This window comes from Heterocephalus glaber, unplaced genomic scaffold, assembly GCF_053883595.1.
Source record: "Heterocephalus glaber isolate CG9 unplaced genomic scaffold, H.glaber_assembly_v1.0 deba00001673, whole genome shotgun sequence".
NCBI lineage: Eukaryota > Metazoa > Chordata > Mammalia > Rodentia > Bathyergidae > Heterocephalus > Heterocephalus glaber.
This window is the reverse complement of record NW_028258410.1, coordinates 8,799,345-8,812,104: the sequence shown is the minus strand read 5'-3', so window position 1 is coordinate 8,812,104 and position 12,760 is coordinate 8,799,345. Positions and strand designations below refer to the sequence as shown.

The 12,760-nt window shown below is 55.8% G+C and overlaps 1 protein-coding gene across 1 annotated transcript in view; it reads left to right on the top strand.

Annotated features, from left to right (window-relative positions):
• Ss18l1 (SS18L1 subunit of BAF chromatin remodeling complex) overlaps positions 1-12,760 on the top strand; it is a 35,121-nt gene that overhangs the window by 7,342 nt on the left and 15,019 nt on the right. Inside the window, exons 2-8 of the mRNA XM_004840993.4 lie at positions 4,935-5,011; positions 5,862-5,946; positions 7,295-7,439; positions 8,101-8,298; positions 9,372-9,536; positions 9,946-10,047; positions 11,187-11,279. Coding sequence (XP_004841050.1) covers positions 4,935-5,011; positions 5,862-5,946; positions 7,295-7,439; positions 8,101-8,298; positions 9,372-9,536; positions 9,946-10,047; positions 11,187-11,279 — 865 coding nt within the window. The remainder of the gene's footprint in view (positions 1-4,934; positions 5,012-5,861; positions 5,947-7,294; positions 7,440-8,100; positions 8,299-9,371; positions 9,537-9,945; positions 10,048-11,186; positions 11,280-12,760) is intronic.

Genomic DNA, 12,760 nt, shown 5'->3' with positions numbered 1-12,760 from the left:
GAAGTTTCCTCACAATTAGGTCATTGTCTCATCAGATGTCTTCTCATTTAGTTCACCACTTCTCCAGAAGTCTTGGGGCTAGGTAATTCCTTCCCTGGAAGTCTCCTCAGTTAGGCCGTCAATCTTCTGGAAGTCTATTTAAGATTAGGTCATTGGTATTCTAGAAGTCTCCTTGGGGTTAGGTCAGTGCTCTTCCAGGCATCGCCTCAGTGAGGTCATTGCTTCTCCAGAAGTCACATCTTATATTACACTTACCTGGCAGGGGAGATACCATGATCACGAAGGTGATTTTCTCAGGGTGAGGCTTATCCATTGCACTCAGTGTGGTTATTGCTCTCCTGGAAGTTTCCTTGGGGTTAGGTCATTTCTCCTTCAAAAGTCTCCCTAAACTGAGTGTTGTGCATGCTTGTAATCCCAGCATCTGGGAGACTGAGGCAGGATGATTGCTTCGAGTTTGAGGCCAGCCTGGACTACATAGTAAGTTCAAGTCAGCCTGAACTGCATAGCAAGACCTTGTCAGAGACAGAGAGTGAGAGGGAGAGAGAGAGAGAGAGAGAGAGAGCGCAAGCACGCTCCCTAACTCCCTAAGCTGGGCGCTTTGCATGCCTGTAATCCCATCACCTGGGAAGCTGTGGCGGGAGGGCCACTGCACGTTTGAGGCCTAAGGGTTAAGTCATCTGTTCTCTTGAAGCTTCCTCAGAGTTAGGTCATCATCTCCCCAGGTGTCTTCTCAGATTATTACTTCTCCAGAAGTCTCGTCAGTTAAGTCATTGCCTCTATGGAAGTCTCCCTCTGGCTTGGATCAGCTCCTCTGAAACTCTCCTCATTGTTTCTTTTTTTTTTTCTTTAAGACAGTGTCTCACTATTTAGTTAGTTCAGGCCAGCCTTGAACTCATTATGTAGCCTAGGCTGGCCTTGAATTCTGCCGATCCTCCTGCCTCAGCTTCCTAAGTGCCTACGCCACCTTGCCCAGCTAGGTCATTGTTCTTTAAAAGTCTCCCAGGAGGGTCATTGTTCATCTAGGACTCCCTCAGGGCCGGCCTGGCCCAGCTCCAGAAGACTCCGCAGACCACCTCTCCAGAAATCTCCTCAGGTTAGGTCACCAGTCCTCCAGGTCCTCTCTTCCTGGGAGCCTCACTCCATCCTAGGTCACTGCCTCTCTTACTGTCTGCCAGTCCCGCCTCCTGTGGAGAGGCACAGGGCCCTTACCATCTTCCATGGGAAACCCGGCTTTTCTCTCATGTCCCTTTTAGAGTCTTCTTTCTCCGGTACTCTTTGTCATGCTGGTTTCCTGGTAGGCCCTTCCAGTCTGGAAATGTGTCCATCGTCTCTAACATCTGCAAGGGCTTTTTGGATAATTTCCTCTCAATGTTTTCTCAGTTTCTGGCTGTGCTGGAAGAATTGATGCTGTCCCACCTGGATCACTTTTTAGATTTTGTTATCTTTTCTATTTTCTGACTACCTCATTGTAGCCGTTGGTATTTGCTGAGAAACAGATACAACACAAGATGTACAAATGTATAAGAATTTAGAAGATTGGCTTACAGTGCCCGCCAGAGCCAGGTGAGGAAGAGAGCAGAGGGTCCATCTGCACAATGGAGACCGAAGGATTTAGTCAAAGGCCTGGAGCTCACTGCAGGGTTCCGTGCAAGTCCTGTCAGGAGGCCGATGGGTCTGTGATGGACGCTGTTGCTGGGAACTAGGAGATGACATCCAAGGCAACGACGAGCCTGGAGCAAGCAGCCGTGCCTTCCTCGTGTGCCCTTTGTGCCATCCAGGCAGGCAGCCGCTGAGCGTGGGTCCTGCAGATCCCAGGGTGTGAGATTGCTGGGCCGATTGAGTTCAGCTTCTCAAACCAGCCAACTTCTCAAGCTGACACAGCCAGCTGTCACACTCTTTCTGCTTTCTGGTTCCCCTCAACGTTATGTCTTATTCTAACCTCGTGTGTAGTTTATTTTGCATCTTTGTTTTACAACGTAGCTTAAATTTCCAAGAGCTCTTTTTCTGCTTCTAGTGTTGTTTTTAAATAGCATCCCATTCTTTTCATGAATACAGTTTTTTCTGTATCTTTTTGTTTTGTATATTAATCATTATTTTTGTTTGCTTGCCTCGTCCTTGATGTTGGCTCTGCCAGGTGTGGCTGACATTAGCTTCTGACTCTCACAGAACAGGCTTCTCCTGAGCTGGTCTGCTCAGCACCAGTTGCTCCCGTTGGGGCTGGGGCTGGGGCCCAGGGTCGGGGTGCTGCGTGTCCCGTGAGGCTTGTGGTCTAGGGGGTTCCCTGTGAGGTGCTGTTGCCTCCCGGATCCCAGCATCTCCCCCTAGGTCGCTCACTTTCCCTGGAGACCCCGCTCCAGCCACCCACACACCCTCTGCCTCCACCTCCTGTCAGCAAGGCCCAGGGACGGGAGCGGGGTAGGGGTGGCCTGGCCCCATCTCCTGGGCCTTCCACAGTGGCTAAGCATTCAGCCAGTTTCAGATCCAGCAGCCTGGCGTCGGCCATTCGGTTCTTCCCATCCTGTGCCCCTCATTGTAAGCTCCTGTGCTGCTGTGTCACACCTTGTTCTCCTCGTCATCCACAGGGGTTTGGAGGTCAGCGTGGGTCCTGCCCTGTTCCCATGAAGGTGATTTTACTGAAATCAGCTAGCACTCTGCTACTTCTTTGACAAAACATGGCAAGGGTTCAGCATTTCCTTGTTCTTACCAAGCCTGCAAAGCACTGGAAAGGCCAGGTGAAGCCCATCCGACAGTTACACCATGATCTAATCTAGTAATCCCGTCACTGACAGCTTGCAGTTCCCTCTTTGTGGATCATTTAGGGTGTTTGCTTTGTGCCCTTGGAGAGAATCCCTCCCAGGAGTGAGGAGTCCAGGAGTGGGGTACCAAGAAGCCTTTTAGGGTGGCATCAGAGGCAATGGAAAAAGCCTCTTGGGGTTGTTTCCATTCAATTAACATTTTCATGGTGGGGCCGCCATTCAAATGTCTCGCTGCCTGGGTGGCTTGAACCGCCTGTGGTGCATGTATGACTCCCGTTTTTATTAGGAAAAAGATCGATGAAAGTGATTAGGTCCATTTGTACCACAGCTGCCCATTGGGATGGACTGGCAGTTTGGTGCCCAGCCCAAATGTGATGTTAACCTAGAGGAGCCCAGCGTGTCTGCCTGTGGAACCACTCTCACCTGTGCACAGGTGGGCTCACAGTCAGCTCTTGGCTGGCAGCGCCCCCTGGTGGTTGCCTGTTTCAGGATGGCCCAGCTGTGCTCCGCATCTTGTTACATTATGGGGGGAAACGGAAGACTAAAAAGGCACGCTGTGAGCTGGACCCCCAACGGTAGATGGCATGACAGGGGCCTGTGCTGCAGGGTGGAGGGAAGGGCTGGCAACCCAAGGGGCCAGGTCAGGTAGGCTGGTCCCATCGCCCCTGGCTACAGAGTCACTGTCTGGGGAGACTTCCTGGCATGGGAACAACCAGGTGTTTTGGTGCAGGCGACAGGCACTAGCACTTCTTTGTGAGAGCATCCGAGCTCAGGCCTCCATGGACAAGGGTGGCGGTGTGGTGGTTCAGTCAGGCAGGGAATGGCTCACACTGCCTGACCACCCTGCCGGCTGTCGTACTACACTTCTTACAACCATCTCCTTCTCTGTCCCCTCCCACCGTCTGTCATCCCACTCAGTCTCCCCATGCCATCCCAGCTCTGCCAGCCACTGGACCAGCACATGCTAAAGGGTGCAGTGGCCCAGCTCCAGGGATCTGTGGACATGAAGTCCTCAGACACCTAGGTTTAAGAAGCGTGCTGGAATTCTGCAGACCTTGGGAAGGAGCCTGTGTAGCTCTGCAGAGCCAGCCCCACACTTCTTAGACACTGCGGGCCATGAGTCAGCTGGGCAGGGGCAGGCCTAAGGATCTGTGGTTTTGACCACCTCCTGGCAGTGATGGCACCTCTAAGCACAGAGCACCCTGGAAGAGCAGGGGCCTGGTGCCCTGGGTCTTGGACACAGAGCCTGTGGTCCCCCTCAGAGAGCCCTGGTCCAGCTCTGAGGTGTTTGCGACTGCCCGTTTGCCTGTGACACTCAACAAGATCGGTCTCAAATCCTTGTCCTAGGTTGTGATGCAGTGCATATCCTCACACCTGCATTCTGTGTTAGGAAGAGAGGTTTGCAGAACAGTACCGCCTCCCCTCCCCAGGATGCAGGCTGCTCCTTCCACCCTCTTTGTGTTGAACTCATGGCTGGGGGTGCTGCAGCTTGGTGGCCCCAGATCCAGGTCATACACCTGCACCTCCTGCCCCTAGCCTGGGTACTTGGAGCCCCTACCACCAGCAACATCATCCCCTTTGCTCCCCTCGCCAGCCCAGGCTGGTGGCAGCCTCTTAAGAGAAGTCTTCCAGGGCTCTGCAGGGGTGCACACCCCTGTCCCACGAGTGCCCTGTGTCCTCTGTGCCCCCAGTGCCCCCCATGCAGCTCTGATTGGAGAGTTTGCCATATCCTCCAAGTGGGGACCTTGGGATTGGTATGGGGGCTCCAGCACCAGGGGACGCCCTGGCCCTGTCAGGGATAGCCTCCCACCACAGGCTCGGAAATGACACCTGCCAGCCGGGACCAGGGACAGGACCTGACCTTAAAAGGCAAGACAGCCGGGCTTGTGGGCGTGGGCCGGGTCTTGGGGGGAGTGGGGAAGGCTCCCACTTGGGCTCAGGGGTCCAGCTAGCCTCCGCTCTAAGAGTGAGGTGCCCAGGCTGGGCAGGAAAGAGACGTCTGTGGTGATCCAACCCAAGTCGCCCCCGGTCACCGTAGCCACTGAGGCAGCCACGGCCCTCAGGTCCCAAAATCCTTGCTGTGAACTGGTCGAATCTCTGGCCAGATGCCCCATGGCCATGTTGAGGAAGCTCCTGAGTGACCACACGTGTGCCCTGTCTTTGTCGTCTTTCCTACAGATGCTGGACGAGAACCACCACCTGATCCAGTGCATCCTGGACTACCAGAGCAAGGGCAAGACGGCCGAGTGCACACAGTGAGTCAGCTGCACCCCATCCTGGCAGCACGCTCCACCTTCTCCCAGCACTGGGGACACGGAGCAGCATGTGTCCATATCAGAAGCCCAGGGCAGATGCGTCCTTGAGCACCTCCCTGCCACGGACGAGAGGTGGAAGCATTGCAGCCAGGAATGGGAGCAGCTTGAAGGGAGTGGAGGAAGGGAGGAGTGCTGGGGAGGGCCAGGCGGCCACAGCCCCAACTCCGTGACCAGTAGTGGACACACCGTGCACAGCCAGCATGTCCAGGTGGGGCCTCCTGACACAGGACATAGTGTAGGCAATGCTGGCCATCAGGTATACCTGGAGGCAAGAGGTGTAGAGGACCTCAGAGCTGTCCCACCCTAGTTGTGACCTTTGTCATAGGCTTTGGCCCCTCCATGTAGGTTTGATGTGTGTAAGTGGCCTGGGACCCAGGGTGTGACGTGTGAGGGTCCTTGGGTGCCCCAGACCACTCCCACTTCCTTTCCATGCCTCTCAGGGTGGCTGGCATCATGGAGTTAGCCTGGTGCCTGGCTCTGCTGGAGCAGGGCTCTGTCCCCTGGCCCTTCCTCTGTCACATGCAGCCCCTGCCTCCTTGCGGCCTGTCCCCCAACCTCCATTCTCTGAACAGACCCAGTGCCACCTCCCTTCTGGCCCCACCTCAGTGTCTTTCTAGAATTGTTGTCACAGGACAGGAGCCTGCTGGGGACTTGGCTGCATCCACTGCCCGCCTGTCCCTTCCTGCCCCACGCACACTGCCATGTGCGTTTGCGGCTGGCTGTCTTCTGGGCCCACTGTCCTGGTGGGGTTGGCTAAGGCCCCTGCCTCATGGACACATCCTCACCTCAGGTACCAGCAGATACTGCACCGGAACCTGGTCTACCTGGCCACCATAGCGGACTCCAACCAGAATATGCAGTCCCTGCTCCCTGCCGTGAGTACCCACTTGCTGGGGACCGGGGTGCCCCGCTCCCCAGGAAGGATCAGACTGTGCCACAGACCAGGTTCTGAGCGTGTATCTCCAGTAGGAAAGTCACCCATGGGAACCAAATACCAGGGAGGTATCAGCAGCTGAGGGACGGGGTGGGGACATGATGCTTCCCTTGACGTGACGCAGGGGTGAAGGTCAGAGTCTGAGGTGGATGAGTTGCCCAGGCCTCAAGCGGCTTAGCAGAGAGAGGCGACCCCACTAGGAGCGGTGGACACCGGGTGTCTGGGCAGACTGCGAGGGGTGGGAGGGAGTTCTTGCTGGTCATTAACCCCCTTTCCTTATGGTGCTGGCGATCCATCCCAGGGCCAGCACACTGTAAGCTCTCAGCATGGTGTGAGCAGTCACAACCCACACACACGCACGCTGTGACCAAAAGGTCCGGAAGGGGAGAAGCCCCAGCGCAGTTCCGATGTCAGTATCAATATTTCATTTTCTCTTTGATTTATTTTTAAGTGCGTCTTCTCCGAATTAAATTTTTACTGTGAAGCAGGATCCTGCGGCTGCAGCCGTGGCCTCCTTGTGCTGAGAAGGAAAGCACAGACCAGAAAAGCACCAGCCCCAGGTTGACCATGGTGGGCAGTGAGGTGTCAGGACACATGTGTCACCAGGGGTGGCTCACCTTCCAGTGCCCCTAGCTCCCCTGGAGATGGTGACATTTTCTGCCAGGATGCGTTTTATGAGCTTAGAAAGTGAAACCAGCCTTGACTGGTCTATCAGACCCTGCGAGACACTTTCTTTTTCTGGCCACGTGTAGACAGCATCTGTGAACAAACCTTTGGAACCAGCGTTTGATCTAGAGCTAGAAATGAGGGCCGAGGGTCACTTGACTTTCTCTTCCCTGCGTGTCCTGTGATGGGAGGTGGGCTTGGGGGAGCGGAGACTGAGCTGTGAGGAAGTAGACATGAGAGGACAGGGAGTCGCAGTGAGCAGCTAATGCAAAGGCCCTGAGACACGGAGCGGTGTGGATGCTGAGGTGCCTGGCCAGCTGCTTCAGGAGGGAGAGGGTGGCTGCAGGATGGGGCCATGAAGGAGCCCCTTTCACCCCAGAAAGGACATTAGCCTTTAGCATCTAAATGTGTGGAGAAACTTAGCTCTTGTTTTGTGTTCTGGACCATCACAGTCTCCATCACGGCCTGAAACGTCCTGGCCTGGTGACTGTGACCATCCTGCTGACTGATGGTGGCCAGAGGTTACGGATGTAGCGCAAATCTCGGGGGCCGTGAATCCCTGGGGTGGCTTGTGGCAGTTCTCTGAGTTAACTGTCCTCCCCTCACCTTCCCATTGCCTGCAGCCACCAACCCAGAACATGAACCTGGGCCCCGGAGGGCTGAGTCAGAGCGGCTCCAGCCAGGGCCTGCACCCCCAGGGCAGTCTCAGCGACGCCATCAGCACTGGCCTGCCCCCGGCCTCCCTCATGCAAGGCCAGATTGGCAATGGTGAGTCTGCAGCAGGAAGCGTTCCCAGTACCGAGGTCACCAGGCAGCTGTGGTGCTTCCATGTGTGTGCTTCCGCGGCTGGGCACAGTGCAGGGTGGTAGGAGCACGAAGACCCAATGAAGCTCTAGTTCTGGTCAGACTCTGTTCGGACACTGTTGGTGTCAGAGGTGGCCACTTCAAATGTGCCCTGTGTGCATTTCTAATAAGAAAGAATTGTTACTGTCTTTGGATTGGGAAGGTTCCCCCATCCCCCACTGCGGGCCCGAGCTGAATTCTTAGCACTTTGCTGTTGCTGTTGTTGTTGCTATTTTGAGACAGGGTCTCACCAAATCACAGAGTTGCCCAAGCCGGGCTCCAACTGTGATCCTTTTGCCTCAGCCTCCAAGAGTGCTAGGAGCACAGGTGTGTGCGGCCATGCCTGGGCAATTGGAAACCGTTAAGAGCGTTTAACAATGGGCACAATGGGCCTATGGTTCTTCTGTATTTAATTAGCGTGTGTATTTATCTCTGCATTCATCACCTAATCATTGACTTCACTCACAGTGTGTTGACCTTGGGTTAGCCTCCCTTCTCCAAACGACTGGAAGGAAGCTGGGGGCGTCTTCACCTCCAGAGGTGGTGACCTAGCACCTGATGCCCTCCCCACCCTGACTCCCGGCAGGTCCAAACCATGTGTCCATGCAGCAGACGGCACAAAGCACACTTCCTACGACCTCCATGAGCATGTCGGGTAGTGGCCACGGCACTGCGCCTGGCTACAGCCACTCGGGACCAGCCTCGCAGAGTGTCCCCATGCAGGGCCAGGGTGCCATCGGCAACTACGTGTCTCGGACCAACATCAATATGCAGTCCAATCCAGGTACCTGCTCTGCCTCCACAGCCCAGGGAGCATGGGCCTGGCGCCAGGACCTTTAGAAAGGAAAGTCAGGCTGCACAGGAGGTTCCCGAGGGGCGGCCCTGGGGCAGCACTGGTGCGGAGGAGAGCGTGATGCAGTGTGGTGGCCTCGCCCAAGACAGTGATACCGCCCCAGCTGTTTCTCGCAGAGGCTTGAGGGAAGGCTCCAAGGAAAGGCTGGCCTTGGGCATGGGTCCGAAGGACACCACTGGGCTGGGAGGTGGGCAGGGTTCCTTCTGGCACAGGGATTACCTGGCAGCACCACAGAGGTGGAAAGGATGAAGCTCACTGGACACCAGTCTGGAATCCTCAAGCAGGGCGGCCTGGCCAGGCATGGAGCACGTGGGGTGTGGCAGGCCCCAATGTGGCTGTTCCCTGAGCAGTAAAGCCACAGATCTCAGAGCGTCATTTACCCAAAAAAGGATGTGAGAGATCTCCACAGTATTTTTCATAATTCCATACTAAAAATTTATTTTGGAAAATTAGCTCCAATAAAATGTATTACTAAAATTGATTTCACCTAGCGGGTTTTCCTCACGTTTTCAACATGGTTACTGAAACTTTACATGCCTCCTGTCCTGTCGCTGTTGTGCTGCTCTGGGGGTGTCTGAGCAGGTGACACGTGTGGACAGGGTGACTCCTCCAGCACCAGCTCTAGGGACAGGAAGAATGGGACTGAGTTTCCTGGGCCCAGATTGGTGGGCATCTGTGGGGTCGCTTGTGTTTTTGTTTGCTGTGGGAGCCCCAGGCCATCCCACCGAGGCCCCCTCTGATGTCCCAACATTGGCACATTTAAAATGGCTGGTGCTGGTGCGGGGCTCATGTCGGACCACACACTGGGCCATGGGCACAGCTTGTGTTGGGGTGTGACTTGGGATTGAGGGTGATGTTCTCGTGGGGAACTTGAGAAAATAATAAAGGGTCAGCCTGAGAAGAAGGGAGTCATGCTTGCAGCAGAAGGAGAAATGAAAGCTAGGCAGGGGCCTCTCCTCCCCCAGCCTCCTCAGGACGTTTGGGGTCTCTTTCCTGTCTCATAGTTTCCATGATGCACCAGCAGGCGGCCACATCCCACTACAACTCAGCACAGGGCGGAAGCCAGCACTACCAGGGCCAGTCATCCATCGCCATGATGGGCCAGGGTGGCCAGGGGAGCAGCATGATGGGGCAGCGGCCCATGGCACCCTACCGGGCCTCCCAGCAAGGTAAGCCTGCCAGTGTGCCCAGCCAACGCAGCCGTGCACCTGGCCTGCAGTCCACCTTGCAGGGCTGGAGTGCACAGATTTCTCTGTGTTGAATGTCTTGAGATGAGCCAGGATGCTGGGAACCGTCTGAGGGGTCTTGTTGTTAGAGGTCCTGATGGGGGCAAGCATGGGTCTGATGTCCTTGGGGAGTGGGCCTTGGGGGCATGGGAGGCTGGTGATTGTTCCAGATGCAAAGTGCAGAGTGTTTCAGGGCTGGGCAGTGAAAGGAGGAGGCCCAGTTCCCTCGGTGGCTGTGTGAGGTGCTCTCCTGTGAGCAAAGCCTCCCGCCATGCCCTGCTGCTGAGCTGTCTGGGCTGTGAGGAGCACTGGCCCAGCTGCTGCTTGTCCTGAGTGCCGTGTCCTCCCACAGGCTCTTCCCAGCAGTACCTGGGCCAAGAGGAGTACTACAGTGAGCAGTATAGCCACAGCCAGGGTGCCTCGGAGCCGATGAGCCAGCAGTACTACCCGGACGGTGAGCACATCGTGCAGGCCAGCACAAAGCCCTCTGCTCGCTGTGCCCAGGCATTCGGAGCTGTGGCCCCTGACATTGCACTGACAGACGATCACAAGTGCCCTTCGCTCATGCGTGTTGGGGTTGGGATGAGGGCTGGCTTCCGCAGAGAGCTTCAGCACATGCTGCCACTTCCCTCCCTGGGGCTTCTCCCTTTCCTGAAAGGCTGCTAGGGACAGCCATCCCTGTAGTAGGTAGAGGTGAACCTTCAGCGAGATGGGCCCAAACCTTCAGAGAACGGTGTGCACAAAGCTGGCAGACCCTGCCTGACCCTGCAAGTCTGTGTCTAGCGGCCCTTGCCTCCTGGCCACTCATTGTCACTTCTGCAGATTGCTTTCCTTTCACCTTTGAGGCATCTTTAAAATGCCCTGGGATTTGTGGAAGTGGCATTTTAAACGGTCTTGAAGGATGGGCAACTTCAGGAGACAAAGATGGGGCTTCCAGGCTGGGCGTGGTGGCACGTAACTATAAGCTCAGTACTCTGGAAGGCTGACACATCCAAGTTCAAGTCCTACCTGGGCAACTTAGCAAGGCCCTTTCTCAAAACAAGAAATTTAAAAGGGTCAAGGATGTAGCTCAGGGTGGAGGATCTAGGTCTAATCCACAGGACCAAAAAAAACGGATGAGGCTCCCTGGAGGACACGGCACATTGGCATCGACAGGTGTGAGGTAGGAGTGCACAGCTGCGCTAGGTGAAGGGATGGCAGAGACCAGCTGCGGGGCAAGCTGTGTCCTGGGATGTGATGCTGCCACGAAGCGAGGGCCTCTTGGTGGGTCATGGCACCCCCTGCCTGGAAGCTCCCAGAAGAAGCCAGGCGGAGACAGGAAGGGAGCAGCTGGCACTGTCACGAAGCAGGCTGTGAATAGATTTGATCCTCTCCATAAACTGTAACAGCCTCACATAATTTGGGAGCAGGAAGTGACGCCTGCACTTGAAAGTGAGGAAGCTCCGGCTTCCTTTTGGAAAGGTTCCAGAAGAATGGGCTTCTGAAGAATGGGCTTCTGTCCAGCTCTGCTCTCCTCCCTGCCCTGGGACCCGCCCTGTCCCATGGCTTGGCTGTCTCTGCCCCCGTCAACAGCGGTTCACCTACTTCTTGCAGGCCATGGCGATTATGCCTACCAGCAGTCATCCTACACGGAGCAGAGCTATGACCGCTCGTTCGAGGAGTCCACACAGCACTACTACGAGGGGGGTAAGGAGCGCGAGGGCCGCGAGTTGTGCTCCACGTGCAACGGCATGCACAGCAGTTAAGACACCGCACTCTTAGGAGCAAGCGTTGCCTGCCTCCAGTAAGTTTTACCTGAATCGCTGACAGGTAACAGGTGCAGATGCAGCAGTCGGCACAGAGCTCAGTGAAAAGCTGGAAATGCCAGGCTGTGTGTCAGGTCCCACTCGCCTTGTGGCTATTGGGAAACAGAAGAGGGTTCAGCCGGCCATGTGGGAGGAGCTGGGGACCAACCCTGCCATCTGCTCTAGCTGACCTGCCTGGGGCTTGTCGTTCAGTGGACACAGAGGCACCCCAAAGCCCGTCTGAGCCAGCCAGAGGATATTTGTGGGTGATATGGCTGCATTGGGTGGGCCCTGGCATTTCTTTAAACACAGGCCAGCCTGGTAAACCACGTCTTTGGTCTGGAGGCCTCAGCCCCAGCGGGAGACCCTGGCAGTGCCTAGGGGTTAGAGGGTGAGGTAGCCATGTGCTGGTCAGCCGGCTCTCCGAAACCCGATCCATGGCCCCTCCTGTGTCTCTGGTGGAAACCACGTGGGAAACCCCAGTGGCACATCCGGGACTGACGCTGAGCTGGCGTCATCTGCTGGCTCCAGCCCTGTGGAGTGAGGGTGGTCCCTTGGAGTGGCAGTCAACTCACAGGTCTGCCTGAGCTCAGCTGCCTCCAGCCAGGCTTCCTGGTCGGGTGTCGGCAGTGGGGAATGTACAGCTTGCTGGAGAGACTGTGTGGACAGAGGCAACAAACAATAAATGTGAAGCAGATGACTTGTAAGTGCAACATTTTTGATGACTTTTTAAAGAATTATTTGTGGTTACTACGTCCCTGCCGGCTTGGACCACCCCTCATATGTACATGACTGTCCCCGGGCAGCCTGTACCGCCTGATGAGATTGTCCCTTGCTGCCCAATGGGACAGTCATGCAGGTACCACCAGTGGTTCAGAGCCGCCTGGCGCCAGACATACAAATTACAGTCCTGTTGTGAACATGTTAAAAAGCCCACATAATGAGATTCACTCTCTGGACTGTTTTTACATGGACAGACCAGTGGCACAAGGCGCCGTGTCTTCCTGTGCAGCTGTCGTGTGTGCCATCTTCGGAACTCTGCATCTTGCAGAACTGAGACTGTCGCAGTTGAGCAGACTCCCCTCCACTCCCTCCCCGGCACCCACCTTGGTGCTCTGCCTCTGGAGTCTGACTGCTGGGGCCCTGAGGGGTCATGTCCTGTGCCTGGCTCATCTCCCATGCTGTAGCAGGGTTGGGCTCCTTCCTCCAAGACTGGATGCTCAGAGTCCCATTGTGAGCATGGACCAAATCTTCCTCTTCTGTTCGTCTGTCTACGAACACTCGGGGTGCTTCCCTTTGAGCTGTTGTAGCTCACGGTTTGGGGATCGAGGGTGTGCAGGTGTCTCCTCGAGGGACCACTGTGTCCCACGGAAATCCTTCGTG